The sequence below is a fragment of the Pteronotus mesoamericanus genome, unplaced genomic scaffold (assembly GCF_021234165.1).
Source record: "Pteronotus mesoamericanus isolate MK-2021 breed Mesoamerican mustached bat unplaced genomic scaffold, CSHL_Meso_final contig_2, whole genome shotgun sequence".
In the NCBI taxonomy this organism is placed as follows: Eukaryota; Metazoa; Chordata; class Mammalia; order Chiroptera; family Mormoopidae; genus Pteronotus; species Pteronotus mesoamericanus.
In genome coordinates, this window is record NW_026555084.1 from 9,419,943 (window position 1) to 9,440,388 (window position 20,446).

The 20,446-nt window shown below is 46.9% G+C and overlaps 1 protein-coding gene across 3 annotated transcripts in view; it reads left to right on the top strand.

Moving 5' to 3' along the window:
* Positions 1 to 17,119, top strand: part of EBF1 (EBF transcription factor 1) — a 376,276-nt gene extending 359,157 nt beyond the window's left edge. For 2 of the 3 annotated variants that reach the window (XM_054568112.1, XM_054568113.1), the window contains exons 13-16: positions 263 to 440; positions 1,081 to 1,260; positions 4,957 to 5,151; positions 15,298 to 17,118. In XM_054568112.1, the coding sequence (XP_054424087.1) occupies positions 263 to 440; positions 1,081 to 1,260; positions 4,957 to 5,151; positions 15,298 to 15,329 (585 nt within the window). In that variant the 3' untranslated portion in view covers positions 15,330 to 17,118. Of the gene's footprint in view, positions 1 to 262; positions 441 to 1,080; positions 1,261 to 4,956; positions 5,152 to 15,297 lie in introns of all 3 variants that reach the window. The other variant, XM_054568111.1, reaches the window with a different exon arrangement.
* Positions 17,120 to 20,446: the final 3,327 nt, after the last annotated feature.

Sequence of the window (20,446 nt, forward strand, 5' to 3'; positions counted from 1 at the left end):
GGCCCTGCAGCCCAGCTCTGTCCCTAAGTAGGCGAGTCTCCTCCAGTGAGGGCTTCCCTTGTAAGACCCTCAATGCTCCCATTTGTGACAGGGCGTGATGCTGATGAGGCTAAACTCAAAGGCTTGCAAAGAGAGGTACAGAAGTTAACGCAGCCAGCCAGCCGCGGAAGGCGCGGAGCGCGGCCTGCAGGGAGCCATTGGACAGCGGGGCTCCCGGGAGTGTGACTGGGCGGCTCAAGGGGGTTTTCCGTCTCCTTTTCAGGAAATCATTCTGAAGAGAGCGGCTGACATCGCCGAGGCCCTGTACAGCGTCCCCCGCAACCACAGCCAGCTCCCGGCCCTCACCAACACTTCGGTCCACGCGGGAATGATGGGCGTGAATTCCTTCAGTGGACAGCTGGCCGTGAATGTCTCGGAGGCGTCGCAGGCCACCAATCAGGGTCAGGAGTCTGCTCTCCTCCACCCCCACTCCCCTGTCCCTCCCTAACCTTGAGCTACTACCCTCCCATTATTTGGCCCCAAACAATTTGTATTTAATGTTTTTTCCTCAAAAGGGGAGACCCCTAGTCAGTGCACATCACATGCTCTTGTAGCGTTCAGTTCTGGCTGTTCTGCCTGGTGCTCTGGTAGAATGGGCTACAAAGATGGGCACATGGGGCCCTCTGCCACTAGGCTTCTCAGCGTAGACCACGAATGGCAGATGGCAAAGGCGGCTGGAATTAAAGTTCCGAGGGGCCAGAGCCCATCACCCTCGCCCAGGGAACAGAAACCTGTTAGCTTCAGGGTATGGCTCCTAGATTGGGATTTATTTCTGCTCCAAAATGATAATTTATAGGCCCTGCATTGCCACCTCTCACGGCCTGCTAAGTATTTATGATCTCCTAAGAAACGTGCCTTGTGCTCGCTTCCCATTTTAATCACAGAGCTCGTGCCACCAGCCCCCGCCCATCAATCACCCGACCCCTTCCCTCCGGGGCGCCGTGAGGGGCCAGGAGATGGAGCCCTTCCCTGCCCCCGCCTTCCAGGACTGCCACCCCTCGGGGCGCTGCCCTCACCCCCGGTTCTGTGCCCACTGCTCAGGTTTCACCCGCAACTCAAGCAGCGTGTCGCCACACGGGTACGTGCCGAGCACCACCCCGCAGCAGACCAACTATAACTCCGTCACCACGAGCATGAATGGATACGGCACGGCCGCCATGTCCAATTTGGGTGGCTCCCCAACCTTCCTCAACGGCTCAGCTGCCAACTCGCCCTACGCCAGTAAGTAGAGACGCGTATCCTGCCATTTTGCGCGCGCTCAGGCAGAGCACTCAGCATCGTTCCCGCGCCCGCGCCCCCACCCTGCCCGGCGCTGACCTGGGTGATAGTACTGAAGGCAGCATCATCCAGCAGAAATTGCTGCCCTCCCTGGCTCACCTTCCTTCCCCCAAAGCCTCCCTGACGGTTAGAACTTCGCTGTAGCTCAAAGCAGCATGTGAAATCATCTCAAGAACCCAAGCTTGTCAGGTGGAGATGGGTCACAACCTGCGCGGCCCCAGGCAAGCTCTTCTCCTCTCCAAGCTTCGGTTTTCTCATCAGTAAAATGGGAAGGGACAGCCTCCCTTCCCCCATAGAGGAGTTGTGAGACTTTGATCAAATAATGCATGTAGTGAGCTTGTCTTGGTCCCTCGCCCATGAGAGAAACAGCGGCTAAACCTAGTACCAGCCATGGAGCTGGAATGACCACAGTAAGCAGTGCCGGTAGCAGAGCACAGTGCCACTGTCTAAACCTCAAACTCTCCCCCTTCAGGAATACGGCTCCTTTGGGTGTTTTTTTTTTAATGCTTAAAATTGGGAACTTTTCCCCTTTGTGTTTGGTATTTAAAAAAAAAAAACACAACAAAACAGCCATGGGAAAAATACACTTTATTTTTTTGCAAAAATCTAGCACAACGAACACACACACACGAAATGTGCTTTGGTGCCAATGTCTGTCTTAAAGAAGTTCAGCTTAAAATTTTTGGGGGTACCACATTTAGATTGCACTTAGAGAACCTCAGTTAACTGGCATCTTTGCGTGTAAAATGTCACATGTCTCTACAATCTCTTGATCTGCCTCTGAGGAGTGTTACACAGGTAACCAAGTTCACCTTGGACAGTGTGGGCGACTCTTCTCGTGTGTAGAATGCACCCGAACGCTTAGACACTGATAGAAGGATAGCAGATGTATTGTTAAATGAAAGACTATTCCTGATTTAAAAAAAAAAAAAAGGCTAAAGACGCTGAAAGTTATGCTGTCTCTAGTAAAGGAAATGTGAACGGTCCTAGCCCTGGCAGAGGAGAGCTCGGGCTCGGCCCTCGAAAGAAGTGATTTCTGAAAGCAATTCGTAGGGCCTTTTGCTTTCTGGGCGAGTTTTTGTGCTCAGTGTGCGCTGAATTTTTATATTTCTACTTTGTTTGGAATCAGCAGCTGGTTGAACATTTCAAATACCACCCGCCAACCCCCCACCTCCAATAATCTGCTTACAGGTCTCTCTGCTCAAGGGTCCATGTTTGGGGCCAGTTCCACCAAGATTTTGATTCATGGGAAGATTGTTTCTCATAGATCCATCATTTCAGTGGCCTCCCATCTACTCAATCAGAAAATGTTTCAATCATGACCTGAAAATTAAAAGGTGGCATTCTTAATTAAATCAATAAACTAATTGCTATATGGTAGCAATTCAATTTAAGGGCTTGGATTGTTCTCTCTTCTCAAGCCCTTGCAGACACCGGGCAACTTCAGCCTGAGATTGCATCTGTCAGCCTGTGAAACTTTGAACATTTAATTTCCATTAATTGATTTCCTCAGTGCTCACGAATATAGTATTAAATTCTCAAACAGGCTCTCAGATGGGACAGTTTCATCTGCATAAATGCAAATAAAACAATAAACATAAGGCCCAGCTGATTTGAAATTTTTGCCTCCATAATATTTAATTATTCATAAACCACTCATGTTGAAAAATCCCTCACAGAATAAAAAAATAAGACATTCCACTGGTGAACACACTTTCTGGAGTGGTGGCTGATAACTAATAATGTTGTAACAAATGGAACTGCTCGACTGTATTTCACCCCTTCCTCTGTTCCCCAGCCCCTCCAAACGCCCCGCCTCTAAATACACATCATGATCACGTTTGCCAAGGAGATTAATTGCCTTCCTCAGTGAACCAGCAGGATTTCAAGTCAACGAATATTTAAAAATCAAACCTCCAGTGCAGGAGGTATGCAATTTAAATGGATATTATTATTGAGCGTATTTTCACATTTACAAATCCTAAGAGAGGTATAAAAATGCTGCCTCATTAAAAGGAAAAGTACAGTGTAGAAAATGTTTGTGAAAACTCGGAGGATGACGGCCCTGTGTTGTGCTTTGTGGAGTGTTCGGTGGGCTTCGATTGTGTACCGCTGAGAACCGGTTGCCAGGGGTCCCTTCCCCCAGTGGCAGTGGCTGCGGCTGCCTGTGGCTGACCTGATTCCCACTTCCTTGCCTTTCTAACATCAGTAGGCCAATGACGAGGCCACCTAAACAGACTTTGGGACTCTGGTGGGCTCACAGTGGCCGGGGAGGGGGGCACTTCTCCCCTGGTTCTCGTTTTCCTTTGCAGGGGAGTGTGGTAGAAAGAGCACCGATTTGGGGTTTGGTTCCTGGCTCCCCCATTCTAGCCGTGACTCTTGGGCAACTCACTCAACTGTTTTCTGAGTTTCCGTTTGATCAGGTGTAAAAGGATGTAATTGGCCCCAACTTAAGCTTGCTTGGCCAATAATGGCATAAGAGGAGAAAGATGTGAAGATTCTTGTGAATGATAAAGCAATATATAATGTTCAGAATGTAATGTGGAAAATAATGCAGTAGAAGGAAGTACCTAGAGTTTGAATTAAGTACCTGGGAATCACTGGACAGCATTGATACTGTTCCCCAGGAGATGGCGGAGCTAGAAGGTGAGTGGATGAAAATACTAGCCTTGAGAGTAGAGGACTTAGTGTGTGCAAAATCTGTCTCCTAAAGTAACCAAGAGATTATTAGTAATTAGCAAAAGATGAAAAGCCAGGCTGAGTGGACCATGGCGGGTAGAGAAGCTACGTCTCCCAGGCTCTTTCACACCCACAAGCACCTAGGTATCCTTTCTCTGTGAATTGCCAAAGTTAGTTCTCCCCTCACTGATAATCCCCATCCCCGCCAGACGGTGAGTACCCACCGAAGGCTCCCATCCTACTGCTTATTAATGCGCATGCATCTGCTCCACGGGGGCTATAAGGAGTTTGCAACTCTGGCTTGCAGTTCTGCACTCGCCGCAAATGCCGTGTGTGCCAGTCTGTTTATCCACTTTGCCTCCCACCCACCCACCTGGGTTGTGCAGCATTAAGGTCCTCTCATGTCCTTAAGGAACTCACAACCTCATGGGGAGAAAAGGGACGCATCTGCACCACCAACTGCCAAGCCGTCAGTCGCCCTTCTCCCTCATACCTCTCATTGCACTGGGGGCCATGCTGTCTCAGGCTGGCCTCCTATCTCATACCCCTGGCCCCTTTGCGAGAACCTTAGATTAGCCCCCACCTGGAATGCTTTCCCTGACGCCTCCTCTGTGAAGCCCCCTCTGGTTTCCCTTCCCTGCTTTCAGAGTGGGGCCATGTTCACGGTTGTTTTCATTCTGTGCTACTCTCTCCCTTTTTAAGAGCACTGTGTTTCCTGGCCGGGGCCGCCTTAGCGCCCAGCATGCTCCAGGCACATAGTCGATCCACAATAAACACAGAGAGGATTGCCACCAAAAAAAGGTAGCACGTGCCAAATACCAAATGAGGAAAGCGGCCGAGAGCCTTCACGAAGGCGGGGGGCGGGGCCCGAGCCGGGAGGCGGGGAGGGGCGGGGCCCAGCCCCGTGCGCTGGGATGCCAGGGGAGGTGCTGACTCCTGCTTTCCCATTGCCCCTCCCAGTCGTGCCATCCAGCCCCACCATGGCCTCTTCCACAAGCCTCCCCTCCAACTGCAGCAGCTCCTCTGGCATCTTCTCCTTCTCACCAGCCAACATGGTCTCAGCCGTGAAACAGAAGAGTGCGTTCGCACCAGTCGTCAGACCCCAGACCTCTCCACCTCCCACCTGCACCAGCACCAACGGGAACAGCCTGCAAGGTGAGCCCCAGTCCGACCGGGCGCCAGCCCCTCCCAGGGCCTAAAGCAGGTGCGCCTCTGCCGCCGGGCGTAGCGTGGGCCTGCCTGCTTCTCTCCGCCCTCAGCTCTCGGGCTCTTCTGTGCTCCCACGCTCCTCGCCCCGGCCCTCCCCGCCCCGCCTCTCTGGTGTGGCCTGAGCGCTCCTCTTTCCAGCTTCAGCACTTCTGCTCGGGCCAGAGATGTGCTTGAGAACGTTCTGCTCACTAATGCCATCGTTTCTCTTTTCTCCCCTCTCATTCCCTGTGGTCGCCATATTCAGACCAGTCTTTTGTGGACTCTAGCAAGTTCTCCACTGCAGGGTCTCTCCCGGGACTGACGTTCTCCTGAAGTAGGTCACTCAACCTTCCCTTCCTGTTGGCTGTGTCAGAGTGAACGTGTGTGCGGCCGGTGACGGGGAGGAGGGAGCCACGGCCCGATCCGAGCCTGACACTGGGGCATCAGAGATGCCCGAGACTGATTCTGTCCACTAGAAACCTCAGAACACCACTAGAGGATTCAGGCTCCTATTAAACTTGTTCCAGCTCTTCCCCATCTTGGGATATAGAAAACAGTAGTCACCAAGAGTTGAAATGACCTTTTTGTTCACTGGGAACAAAAAAAAATCCCCACACTTTTAAAATAGGTCTACCCTTTCGTGCATTTTTCTTACATGCTGGCGTTGTGTTGTGGTGCTGACCCACGTGACCTCGTTCATTCTCCCACAGCAGGGCTGGGTGATAGGTGCTCGCAGCCCCTACTTTACAGATGAGAAAATGAAAGTGTGGGGAGGCAATCTCAGTGCGTGGCTTCCAACAGCTGGTGTGGCCGAAGCTGGTTTGAAACTCAGGCTCAAAAATTCATCTTCTCTTTCCATCTCCCAAGCACTTTATTACTCAAAGGGGAGGGGGGGAAAGGATGTGTTCAGGATGCCTAAGATGGCTGGCAGGGAAAGTATCAATAAAATAATCTACCATTTATTGAACCCTGAAGAGGAAACTGCGCTAAGCACTGAGCATGCTTTATCTTCGTCCTCACAACTTCCTGTTGAAACAGGAGGACTGATAGGGTCTCCGCTGTGCAGAGGGTAACACTGAAGTGCAAGGAGAGTCAGGACCTGCCCACAGGCCCAGCCAGTAAACAGGGGGATGAAGATAAACTCAGCAGCGTCTGTGCCCCTAATGCCTGGTGCACGCTGCTCCCCATGTGCCTTCCTGTGGTGGCTCACCTTCATTAATGGAGGTCTGCGGGCCAGTTCGGGACTTCTTAGCCCTGTTTCTGATGGATAAGTACATGGATATTTATTTATACTTCCATGCACATGTATTCTGTGCCAGACACTTACATTGATGTAACCTTATATCGATTCTCCTGAAAACCCTATGAAGTCAGTACTACCTCCACTGTACAGATGGGGGGAAATTAAGGCCCAATTTGCTCAAGGTCACACAGCTAGGACTGGCGGAGCCAAAATGAACCCACAACCTGTGACTCCAGAACCTGAGCTTCCAATCACTATGCCTGTCTGACTCCAGAAGGGCTAGGCACAGTACCTCTGAGAAACCTGCTGGCAGACCTGCCCAGCGCAGCGCAAGTCTGTGCCCAGCAAGGCATGCCTACGCCCCTCCCGCGAGGATACGCTGGCACAGCCCTCTTCTTAGAGGGAAGAGGAAGATAATCTGACCGTGGAGCTACAGCTCTGGCAATATTATTCATGTTAGGAAATGCCCACCTCCACAAAGCAGTATCATCCATTCATGCAAGCCTGACTTTTTTAGCTAAAAATAATGCTTTGTCACCCTCCATATGCCTCTAGCTAACAAACTAGGGATATAATGCTTAAGTGAACATAACTGATAATGGGTTTTAAAGAAGGATAAAACATATGGAACGCAGAAGCCTGCTGTAGTTGAGCTGCCAGTCACAACCTTTGCTGAACATGGATTAGATGTCAGGAACAAGGTGTAATGGGGTTTGTAATCAACAGCTGAGAGGTGGTGCTTGAGAAGAAATGGGTCTGCCTGGTGTGGCTCAGTTGGTTGGAGCGCCATCCTGTAACGGAAAGGGGGTGTGTTCGATTCCCAGGCAGGGTCACGTACCTGGGCTGCAGATTGGCCCCTGGTCCCGGTGTGAGCATGTGCGATCTTGGTCCGGGTGCGTATGGGGGGCATCCAGTCGGTGCCTCTCTCTGGCATCGATGTCTCTCTTTCTCCCTTCCTCTCCCTCTAAGAGCAATGACAAACAAAATGTCCTTGGGTGAGGATAAAACGAATTAAAAAAACAAAAAAAGAACCGTCTCTGGGAAGGTCGGCAGTCGTATCACTGGCCAGCAGTGTCTGAAGTGAGGAGGCGACTGAGGAGGAAGAAAGGAGGGACAGAAGACGGGGACTTGGCCCTGATTTTAGAACCTCCTGGATTTAGGGAACATCTGGTCATGGTGGGCGGGGGTGTGTGTGTAAGTGATGATGAAATGGCTTCAAGACAGGGACACATGCAAAGTTTGTGCACTTACCACCCCCCCCCCGCCCCACCCAGGGCATTGCTAACCCAAGTCTGCACAGATTCCAACAGTACAGAGATGGTCCCCGACTTCTGCTCCCCAGCCGCGTCCCTGTCCCGTTCCTAATACGCAGCTGCAGATCTTGGAGAGGTTGAGGGCTCACCCAGGAACACACCGTGTGGGTCTGCTGTTGTGGACAACACCTCCTTTTCCTTCTGACTGAGCACGTGTCCACGAGAGAGAATTCCGGTGGTTTTTGGTCTTCCAACACTGCCATGGACCAAACGTCCCCACTTTTGGGAGGTGGCCGTGGAGGAGGGATGAGTAGAGAAATGAGAGTCAGCTCTGACGCCATCCTTCCTGGCCCCTGCCCACTGCACGCCCACCCCGACCCTCCCCTGCAGGGTGCCGGCGCACCCTCTGCACACGGCCCCAGCAGCCACCAGTGCACCGCGCGGTCCATTCCGGGGAGCCTGCCTGGGGCCCCGGGTCTCCCCTGAGGAAAGTGACAGCCTGACGGAGGGCTCCTAGAACTAGAACAAAAGAATGGCTTCATCTGTCGTTTTCTAAACCCCACTTCTATAAGAAAGGACACAGGTGGGTGCTGGAATTGCACGTAAGGCTCTCAGGAGCATTGCATTCCTCCTCCTCTTCATCGCGACAGCAACAGCTACTGCACTGGGCCCCACCTAGTTCAGGATTGTGACCATTAAGACAGGACAAGTGACAGAGGAAGAGTTGGTTAAGCAAATTGACCATGTAAACAAGATTAGAGGTGACACATTTAGGCTATTTAAGTATTTTAAAGGCCTATTACCTCCAACTACCACTCTGCTAATTGTACCTCATTCTTTTGGGTGTTTTTTTTTTTGTTTGTTTTTGTTGTTGTTTTGTTTTTTTTTTTGTTAAGCCAGCGCCTTAGAGACCCAGCGTCCCTTTCTTAGCCTCCTCTCATGGCTGCGAGCCTGGTCGCTCCCCAGGAGAGAGGCACTGCCGTCTGTCCTGACGGGGATGACGACAGTCACAGCCCCTAACGGGGGAAGGCTCGTTCCCTGCCTGGCTTCTGCATTATCTTGGCCTCCCAACTGCCCTGTAATGTGGGCTGTCTATTGTCCCCACTTTACAGATGCAGAAACTGAGACTTAGAGCCAGGGTGGCCCACCCAGAGTCACCCAGCCGGCGAGCAGGGGGAGCCTGAGGCCGAAGCCCCGGCGCTCCGTGGCCGCACGGGCCCCACGCCACCGCGCTGGGCCCACGTAGGCTACAAACCTGACCGTACAAACTTTCCCTGTGTGTTGAGAAATGCCGGCACCACTGTAAAGAAGGAAGGTCTGTCTGGGAGGGGCTGGGTACCAAGCTGTGGAAGTTCATAGGGAAAGATTAAGGAGGATTCAGGACGGCCCCATGGAGGGGTTGCCTTTGAGACGGACCTAGGATTCGGGGCCGGGGAGGTGGAGGAAGGGGCAACGAAGCAGAAGGTTCAGGGTGACCTGAGCCAGAGTCAGGAGCAGTAACCAGCAGGCCAGGTTGAGCAAGGAAGTCCTCAATTTAAAGTCATAAGCTCCATTCTTTACATATATCTTATGATTCATAGTTTCTACTGTGATCCCAACTGACTTTCTCTCCCTGGTAGGTGAAACCTTTGACAATTTACCTTATGTCTTGAGGAGTTTTTTTTAGGACAAAGCAACTCAATCTCAGCGCTTCTGGCGTCTCCCAAGATGTTCTGGTAAAAAAAAAAAATTAAAATGTGGTCAAACACACACAGAGAATGGCGCTCACTGAATCACTGTCTTAGAGACCACAGTGCGCCTAAGTGGACTGAAGGCTCTGAGGCCTCCTGCAGTTAAACAGAAGAGACGATTCCATCCGCTACTCCATCTACACGTCTAAACTTCTTTGCCCACAGAGCCCTCTGCCAAATGTAAGGCCAATGAACATCCATAAAAAAAAAAAAGAACTGGGAAATACAGCTGTGTTTTGGGCTTAAAAAGAACATGCAGGGAAATCTTCCATTCCTTTTCTAGATAAAGTCAGTGAGAGATCCTGATTCTAGACTCCCCAGGTGAGTGTGTTCTCACAGGTCAGGCTAGAGTCACCTGGCGGGCTCACCGTCTCAGAGACACCCCCTCCTAAAGCTGAGACAGCCCGCAGCAGGCTGTCACTGTGCCATTGGACCCTCCCCCAGTGTGGAAAATTTAAACCCTCTCCATGTCGTTGACAGTCTGTGAAGAGAAAAATGAACAACAAAAGGCCGGAGTCACCCAGCTGGGTTTTCTTCCTTTACGCTCTTCGTGGAGGCACAGGCTGGCCAGCCCCACCTGAACCCGGATATTGTGCCGTCTGGTGGCGAGTCTTGCAGAATTGTCTTTTTCTTGATGCCCGTGTTCCAGCTGTGCAAGATCTTCCCTCATTCTGTTCCTGGTTAGCCCACGATTCTTACTCATAGGGTGGCTCAAGGAAGGCCACACTCCACCCTGTCGCTCCTAAGTCCCCCAGCTCTGCAAAACTTTTCCTTTTCGTCCTATTACCAAAATGTGGAAACTGTACTGATGGGAGCACAGCCTTTCTTTTTTAAAAAAAAAAATTTTATTGTTTATGCTATGACAGTTGTCCCAATCTTCCTCCTTTGCGTCCCTACACCCAGCCCGCCCCAGGGTCCGACAGCCAAGCCCCACGCTGCTGTCCATATCCAACTGTCATTCATGCATGTTCTTTGACTAGTCCCTTCACTTTCTTTCAACCAGTCCGCACCTCCCTTCTCCCCTCTGACAGCTGTCAGTCTGCTCCATCTTTCTGTACTTCTGTTTTTGCTCTTTATTTGGTTTATTAGATTCTAGTTATAAGTGAATGATATGGTATTTGTCTTTCACCAACTGGCTTAATTCACTTAGTGTAATAGTGTCCAGTTCTACCCATGTTGTCATAAAAGGTAAGAATTCCTTCTTTTTCCCTGCTGTGTAGTATTCCACCGTGTATGTGTACCACAGTTTTTTAATCCACTTATCTACTGATGGGCACTTAGGCTGTTTACAAATCTTGGCTATTGTAAATAACACTGCTATGAACATAGCGGTGCCTATATTCTTTTGAATTGGTGTTTCGGGATTCTTAGGGTATAATTCCAGCAGTGGAATCACTGGGTCATGAGGCAGTTCCATTTTTAATTTTTTGAGGGGACTCCATACTGTGTTCCATAGTGGCTGCACCAGCCTGCATTCCCACCAGCTGTGCACAAGGGCTCCCTTTTCTCCGCATCCTCGCTAGTGCTTGTTGATTTATGAATGCAAGTCATTTTGGCAGGTGAGAGGTAATATCTCACTGTGGTTTTAATTTGCATCTCTCTGATGGCTAGTGAAGCTGAGCATCTTTTCATATGTCTGTGGGCCATCTGTATGTCCTCCTTGAAGAAGTGTCTATTCAGGTCCTTTGCTCATTTTTAAATTGGATAGTTTGTCTTCCTGGTGTTGAGTTGTGTAAGTTCTTTATATATTTTGGAGATTAAAATCTTGTCCGATGTATTGTTGGCAAATATGTTCTCCCATATAGTGGGTTTTTCATTTTGATGCTGGTTTCTTTAGCTGTGCAGAAGCTTTTTAATTTGATGTAGCCCCGTTTATTTTTTTCCCCCCTTGTTTCCCTTGCTCTAGGAGATATATTAGCAAAAGTATTGCTACAAAAGATTACCTGTAATTTTACTGCCTCTGTTTTCCTCTAGGATTTTTACAGTATTGCAACTTAAGTCTTTTACCCATTTTGAGTTTATTCTGGGGTGTATGTTGTAAGCTGGTAGTCTAATTTTATTTTTTGGCATGTACCAGTCCAGCTCTCCCAATACCATTTATTGAAGAGACTGTCTTTACTCCATTGTATGTTCTTTCCTCCTTTGTCAAATATTAATTGACCATAAAGATGTGCATTTATTTCTGGGCTCTTTATTTTTTTCCATTGATTCACATGTCCGTTCTCATACCAGTGCCAGCCTATTTTGATTATGGTGGGCTTGTAGTATAGTTCGATATCAGGTATTGCGATCCCTCCAACTTGGTTCTTCTTTCTCAAGATTTCTGAGCATATTTGGGGTCTTTTTTGGTACCATATAAATTTTTGGAGTATTTGTTCTAGATATATGAAACATGCCACTGGTATTTTAATAGGAATTGTGTTGAGTCAATAGATTGCTTTGGGTAGTATGGCCCTTTTAATGATGTTAATTCTTCTAATCCATGAACACGGCATATGCTTCCATTTATTTGTATGTTCCTCAACTTCTTTCTTTAGTGTCCTATAGTTTTACAGGTGTGAGTCTTATTTCCTTGGTTAAATTTATTCCTAGGTACCTTTTTTTTTTTAACGGTAAATGGGCTTGTTTTCTTAGTTATTCCCTCTAATAGTTCATTACTGGTGTATAAAACCATCTTCAATTTCTGAGGTATCGGTTTTGTATCCTGCTGCTCAAAAAAAGCACCGCCTCCCTCACCAATAGCCCTCAGAGTTTCTGTCGCAGGACGTGGTCACCCAGCGACCGGGGAAGATGGCGGTCACCTCAGTCTGGGGACAGCTGGGCCCACAGGGCTGAGAGTGCCATGTTCTCATAGACATTTTCATGGGCCCCACCTGGGCAAGTCAACGTGCCAGCTTCAGACCCCCGGTCCTACCCGCATAAGTAACCTTGAGGACTGCAGCACAGACCCAAGGAAAGCAGCACCCCCTGCCCCGTAGCTCTGAGGGCCTCCCTGCTGCCCTTCAGTGAGGCGTGTTAATGAAAAGGCCTTTTTAGCAGTGTCTAAGCTCAGAGGCCACGGACAATGATCTTTTCCCAAAATTTACTCAGCAGTAAGCGTTCTGTGTCTGGGCTTTAGGAAGTTGCAGGTGAGATTTAGTGAGCGGTAACCCCCTCATGTAACAGGCAAAATTCTGGGTGCAGGCACATGTGGGCCCTTCTCCTGAAGCACAGTCCCGTGCCTTGCATAAGACTCTCAGAGAAGTCTGAGGGCCAGCGACGGAAAGGTGGGGACGTGTGGGTGGACCAAAACCACCCCCTACAGGCCCTCCAAGAGGTTTGTTGGTTTGATTTTAATTATTTGCTAACCTTTCTAAAAGGAACTATTTATTTATTTAAATCCATATCTTTACCTTGTCTTGAAATAGTTCAGATCCCTGAACAGCAGCATTTGCCTTGGCAGAGTCACCTTGGGGCACCTGGTCCCAGCCTGGGCTCTCGGGCACTGGAGTTTGCAACCTGTGTTACAGATCAAGACGAGCTGTTAGCTTGGAGTAGCACGTCTGTTAGCTTTGCTTTATAACTCGTAATGCGGCCCTAGCGGAGGCTTCATCTAATTAATCTTAACACATTATGCCAGGTACCAAAATACTGCTCAGATAGTTTTTTAAATTCTGAATATCCTATGGGATGTTTTCAGGCCCCGACCGATAAGTGCTGGCTGAACGCACGGGCCAAATGAGCGGGAAGTTTGTCAGTTTTCTACTTTGCTTTGCATCACGTTGACCCTGCCCAATTACCTGGTGGTGCTGGGGACCACTCTTGAATACCAAGCACACAGGAGACTTGCTTCTCTTGCCGTAGACTTAGAAAGACCTGCTTTGAATAAGGGCGCCTAGACCCGCTCCCACTTGGATGAAAAGATCCTTAGGGAAGAAGGTGGGGGGTGCTGAGCTGGCAAAGTGCAAGACCCCCGCCCGCTGCTCCCTTGCCTTTGGAACTACAAGCACCTTGAAGTCTCCAGTTAAGGCTGGATTGAAATTCCAAGCCCCTAGTTTCAGACAAATCTAGGGCTCATTTGATTCTTAGGGGGACTGAATTTCCAACTGATCCCAAATCTTTGGGGGTTTAAGTTGGTCTGCATTTGGCAAGAGATACTTCCTGTTTCTAAGAAAAATGGCTTTTGAGGGCTTAAGAAACAGGCTCCAGGAGCTTTTGGACTGCAAAACGGCTCTTGCAAAACAACATTTGGATGATTTACGTGTAAATGAATCAGAAACATGTGGATTAAATTTCCTTGTGAATACAGATGGGTTTAAAAATTAACGGAAAAAGTGTTTGGCAAAATACTTTTTTTTTTTTAATTGAGTCAGAAATGTCAGGGGTGGGGGAGGGGAGGTGCGAGGGGTGCGGGGCCCAGGGCTCCCCCCAACCCCCGTGTCTGCTGCAGGATTTCTGTGTGCTGGGGCTCAATGTACTTTTTAGTGGTACATTCCTCCAGACATGAGATTTGGGAAATGAGAAAGGCCACTTCCTAGATGCAGTCATCACTGACAAGAACATTAATTTAAAATTAGAATTGCCAACAAAAAGAAAGCAGTGACTTGCTCCGCCTGACAGCACGCTAAGCCATCACTGGGAGCCAAAGATGGCTGCCATTTGCTTCCAATGTGAGCCTCGCTCTCCTTGTCGTGCATTTCAAAGTGGCCACCCTGTTTTCATGGTCTTTTAGACACCCCTCTGTTCCCCACACCCATCATGGGAAGTGTGCCGTATGGCGTGGTACCTATTTGATATCAGAGGAGACAGCCCAGAGAAGGTAAACAACTAACACAAGGTCACCCAGCTTGTTTAGCGGCAGAAAGGATGGGTTACAAATGCTAGCAGCTAATCTCTGTTAGGTGTTCCCTATGAGCTGAACCAGGCCAAGTGCCTCTCATATGTAATTTTACTTAGATCTTCAGCAGCCCTAGCACTAGCACCGCGTTTGCATATACTGATTAATTGCATTTTCTAGCGGAGGAGGCTGAGGCTCAGGAGACAAGACACCACCTCGGGGGGCGGGGGGCGGGGGGGACGTCTGCAATAAGCCAGAGGTGGATGCCTGCCTATTGGAGTCCACACTCTTCTAAGCACTACACGTGGCCTCCTAACGCGGGACCCTTTGAGAGATTTTTGATTGCCCCAACAGCCTTCCCTTGTCCCAGGATCTCACCCCAGCTGTCCCAGGCGACAACTTTCTAAGGCAGGTTCAGAACATTCTAGAAGCCTGAGTAAAGCAGTGGTACAGGAGACATTCTGGAGTTTCATGCACACCTGCCTTCTCCTCCTCCATACTTTCTCCCAACCTCACAGGCCCGTGAACGAGGCCGGCGGTAGCTGCCATGGCTGCTGCTGGCTCGAGCCCGGAGTGACGGTCCGCGGACTGCCAGTCTGGCCATCAGTCTTCGAGCTCCCAGAGCACAGAGGGACGCACGGTGTTTTGTAGAAAGTGCTGGCCGTTGGGAAGGGGCCCCCCCACTTTTTTTTTTTTTTTTTGGAAGTGAAGGGGAGAAAAAATAGTGACAAATAAAAAATTCTCACTGTTTTGCAAGGTTTGGGGCTGCGATTTTCCCCACGGCATTCTAACTATGCAACGTTCATGTTGTTTTAAAATTAAAATCAGATTTGGAGGGATGCTTAGAATCTTCAGTTCTGTTACAGACGTACACTGGCTGGTATATGATTGTTCTTAATAAAGTACGTATATATTTTAGACAAAAGCTCATTCTAGAGAAGAGGAGAGTGCGTCTGTGGCTAATAGTCAGCCAACATAGTGGTGTGTGGGTGTTTTCACCATCTTTTCTTTTTTTCTCAATGAGAAAGTTTGGAGGCAAAACCATTGACTTTTTGTCTTCTCTTTCCACAGCGATATCTGGCATGATTGTTCCTCCCATGTGAAAGAATTGCCTTGAAGAATTTTATTAATGAAGAGGTTGGATTCTGCTACGGAGAAAGTAATCTGATACAAGTCCCAGAGTGGAACTTTTAACTCAGGCCTTTTTAAGAGGAATCACAATTACTGCAGATTTTTAAACAAACAATATCACCGACCTTGCAAATACTGAAATTGGAAGGGAGCTGTGAGTGCAGGGTGCTGGTTAGGGTTGTACCTCCCAGATGTTTGGGGGATATATTTATTCTGTGTTGATAAAAGCAAATCCACTTTTTCTTTCTTTTTTTTTTAAGCTTAACTCTGCAGTTATTTGTCTTTTATAAACCGTAAAGCTGTACACACGGGACACTATAAATAAGACCCCATGTTTTAATTTATGATGTTTTTAAAGCTGTGTAACAGGAGAATGAAGTGGTGATATTTACAAAAAAGTTAAAAAAAAGAAAAAAGGAAAAAAAAAAAGCTTGTATGGGACAGAATAGGAATGCCAGTTAGATTTTTTAGAAAACTAAGAGTTGGCTTTTGCGCCTTAAAGCATATCAAATGGTAGTTAGCTCAGACAGTGCATTTTCAGTATCTAACTTAACATGCCACCCCTTAGCAGTGCAAGCTTATTTATCTCTTTTGTATTGTTGTCTTAAGTAACTGTGTAAATAAATGCAGCCTGCAAAGTTAAAAAGTGATGTTAAGTGATCACATTTTTTCCCTTCTACTCAAAAATCCAGTGCCTCTAGACAGATTGTTAAAACTGCATATTTAAACCCAATATCATCCTCGCTTTTAATTACGTCAACTTCTGAGGCCAATGGCCTCTCAAGAGCTTGGTGGCACACAGAGTGTGAGAGAATCTGCTTCGAATCTTCATGGAACAGGGTCCAGGCACACAATTCCACATCATGCCCTCCAGTTATCAAGCCAAACTCCCTCTTACACTCCCGCCATCTACACGGTTAAAGTTTACTCATCCGTAATGCTGCCTTCACACTGCTCCTCCCCAAGCTGACAAAAGCAAGTTGGAGAGAGAGAGAGAGGGGGCTTCTGTCAGTTGACCCTTACATTTGTAACACAAAAGATCGAAAGGGTAGGTGAAGTGCTTGGGAATCAAGAGTACGAGGAAACTGGGGAAAGGAAAAGAAGGCTGAGACCTCCAAAACATAGTTTTCTGTTCTATGGAAATTTTTGCTCTCATTATCTGGAAAGTGTTCTTAAAAATGAGAATTAATAGCAAAGATGCAGCAAAGCTATGAGGATGCATTTGCCTGATATTTTTTTCTTTGCTGTTGTGTTTTTGTATGTAGTTATAAATACTGTAGATTTTTTTGTGATTTTTTGCCAAAGTTGTCGTTCTATTTATACATTTTAATGTCTTAAGACAGTTTTTCAATATCACAAAAAGATTTTACGGCATATTTTGCAAAGAAAAAAGCTCACTACGTTTAGCTTGCACATACTCGCAAAGTTAATTAAAAGGCTTTCTGTTTTAAAGAGGATTTTGTAAAATATCCATATAAATAATGTATTTATCTTTGGAATTTGTACATTGCTTTTCCCTTCTTCCTTTTCCTCCCACCCTCTATTTTATTGTGTATGTTTGCTATGTGAAAAGTGCTATTTGTTTGGTCACCTACAGTTGTATTAGCTGTTTCAATGTGATTTTTAAACATTTCATTTATAGTTATTTTTAGTATTGTTTTAAACCATGCTTCAATTTTTTTAAAATTTCCACCCAAAAGCCATTGTCTATTTTTGTATTATTTGTAAGTTAAGAAGTTTTTTCCAATATATGGCAAAAAAAAAATAGTAGCATATTATTCTTGTAGCATTTAGTTCTGTAGATTTAAAAAAAAAAATGTATCCTTTGCTTTGGAAGCTTACAAAAAAAAAAAACCCCTAATGCTGTTTTACTCTATTAATATGCATGGAATCTCTCCCTCTGGAGTGACGCATTTTGTGCATTAAATTCGGGGGAGAAACTTCATAGAAATCAATGAACATTCTTTCTTAAGTCTGCTTGTATAATTCCTCTGTCTTTCACATAAATATAAACCAGCAGATTGGATGCCTTAACAATGCAAATCATATTCATTTCACTTGTACATTGTAACTGTGCACCAGAACTGTCAGTCATCACTAACATTGTAAAAAAACAAAAACAAAAAAAAAAAACAAAAAAAAACAAAAAGCAAAAAAAAAACACAAAGAAATCGAAAAGCACAAAAGAACTGTTTTGTTACCTTAAGACAATGTAACTTTTTCTAGTAGACAAGAAATTTACAACAATGCTGCAACTGTGCATGCCCCCATATGGATTTTGCAATGGTTTTCACTAGACTGTCAGAGTGCGATTTTTATGGGTTGGGGTGGGTGGGGGAGGGGAGTTGCGGGAGGGAAGGGAAGGGAGGAAAGCTGATTTTTCATGGCGAGAAATAATAATAATGATGATTAATAATAATAAAAAAACTGGAAAATGTAAGCAAGGTGGACGCATTGCTTCTCGGTACTCAGAAAGGTTGTCTGAATTCGTGCGGTAAGCGCTGGCCTGAAGATGTGTACAATTTAAAGCCATATTTTGTCTGGTGAGCCCCTTAACTGTTGGGAAGGAACGGTCAGCCGGTGAGGTGTCCGGCTCAGACCCTGACAACAAACGCCACCCATCTGTCAGCCCTGTGTAGTGGTTAGAACTTTTCCTGAAAGTCCAAAGAGCCTTTAAAATACATTTAATCTGTGTTCTGTTGCCCCTTATTTATATTGATTAGATGAAAAGATGTGCTGGCCCTCTGACCCTCTTTTCTTCTACACAAAACTCTTACAAGTAAAAGATGTTCCCCTAAATACAGAATATGGCTTTAAGAAGAAAATGAAATAGAGAGTGAAATTAAGATTTCAGTTTTGGGGGAAAAATACAGCTTCTGGATGACTGGATTGCATAACATGCCCTGGCCTCATATTGTACTAGAATGCAGCTTAACGAAGTCATCTCTAAAATCTACTAACCTTTCACCTTCCTATCCAACTTTTTGAATAGACACACTGTACAGTTCAATTGTTAGAGAACCTAACTACTGTAGAGATTGTTATAATTTTTTTCTTTTGCAAAAATTCAAGCTGTAAAAACTTTTCAACTTTCACAATATTTAATTAAAGTTACTTCCTGTCTGTGATGGCAGCTCCTAGTTGTGTATTCATTTCGATATTTCAGATGAGCCAAAGTCCAATATAATGTAGACGGTCTGTGCTTGAAATTACTCAGACCAGTGTTGACACCCAGAAAAAAGAAATTAGGGTAGTCCTGGGACACCCACATTCTTTGTAAATCCTTGGGGATTTGCTAATCTGGGATGCAAATTGAACACGCACAGCGTACTGCTGCCCTCTGCTGGCAGCAGGTGGACGCACACATGCCCACGCTGGCCCACAGAGCAGCCAGAGCCCCAACAATTTTTCACCCGCCAAGCAATGCGATCCCCCGCTGTGACTGAATTGTGAATCCAAGACCTGGCCATCCTAGAACACCATCCTCCGCACTACAAGTCTGAACAACGCTCTTCACATACAGCTGCTAATTAATCCCTGTGAGCCTTTTGGTCAATTAATTATGTGCCCTGGCTCATTGATGAGGAGGCATGTGTGAACTCAGAATCTTCATGGCTACAGTTTTAAATCCCATGTGGATGAGACACTTTCCCTGTTGGCTAAAACCTAATTTATATGGAGTCGAACGTTCCACAAACACCCAATAGCTACATAATCCTGTGAAACTGCCTCGCTTTAAGTTTCATCGTGATCATAAGTCTTCCCAATTGCACATTCAATGCTTTTCCTACTTTGCCACTGTTGGACATGATAAGGTTAATGATGCTTGTAAAATGTCTCGAGAACTCAGCAAATAGGCCGTAGACCAGCAGAAACTTGATGGTCAGAGCTAATAGGGTGTCACACAACCACCATTGTGATCGTTTGTGCTGGGCGTTGTTGATACACATTTGCTCTGGAATAGAGCCCAATTTGAGATAATGACAGAGTGTAATGAATTAAGTTAATAAGCAGAGAAGCTAACATCCTTTTCCTGAAAAGGGAATCTATGTGGATTCGTTTGGCCATTCTATATACATTTTTGGAATTCTCTATTGGATGCAGGTCCCTGTATTAGATGCAGAAGATCTTTGTAAAAAAATTATCAGCAAGGGGCGTCTGCCCTCAGGACAATCACAGTCTCAGATGAGATAAATCTACACTTAAAGTAGTCATGAGTGGGTAGGGTGAGACAGGCACATCACAAAGCTCCACAGAGTAAGACAAACACGCACACCCCTGCGGGCTGGCTCCTACCTTTCTGAAGGCCTTTTTCGTGGGCACATTCATTCTTTCACTCATTCACCCACCCACCTCGAAGGCTCGCTGTGCGTGTGGCACCAGGCGTGGTGGGTCCATAGCGAGCCCAGAGACACGGGTTCTGTCCGCAGGGAGCTTACAGTTGAGTGGGGCAAGCAGACATCACACAACCACACGGGTACATCCTAAAAGACCGAAAATGGCAATGAAGACAAAGTCCACAGTGCTCTGAAAATATCCTCTCTTGCCATGTATCATGCTCACTTTCTGTCCAAATTTTTGAGGGGAAAAAATAAAGATGCATATTATATATATATGGGTATAAATATTACACACCATGGGTACAATAATGGATATAATAATCCCATGTATAATGCATGCAAAAACATGGGAGTGCATTATACACAGCAAAATGCGTATATTCCGGTGGGATCCGATTTCGCCTGAAGAACTGGGGAAGGTTTCCAGAGAAAGTGCCATCTGAGCTGAGGTGTAAAGGATGAGGTAACCAGGTGGGGTGGGCACCTGAGGCGAGGGAATGAGGGCAGGTATAAGGATCTGAGCTTTGGGCATGGATATGGTGTGTTCAAGAACAGAGAGCCTGTGTGAGTGGAGTATGCCCAAGTGCAAGATGGCACTGCGGAGCTTGGGAAGTTCAGTTCAGAACACATACTGAGCACCTACTATGTGTCTGGCACTGTCCCGGATGCTGGGATGCACTTGGCAGACTGGGCATAACTCCTGTCTGTAGGGCCCAAGGCACAGCTGGTAAACCCACAGCCCTGAATCT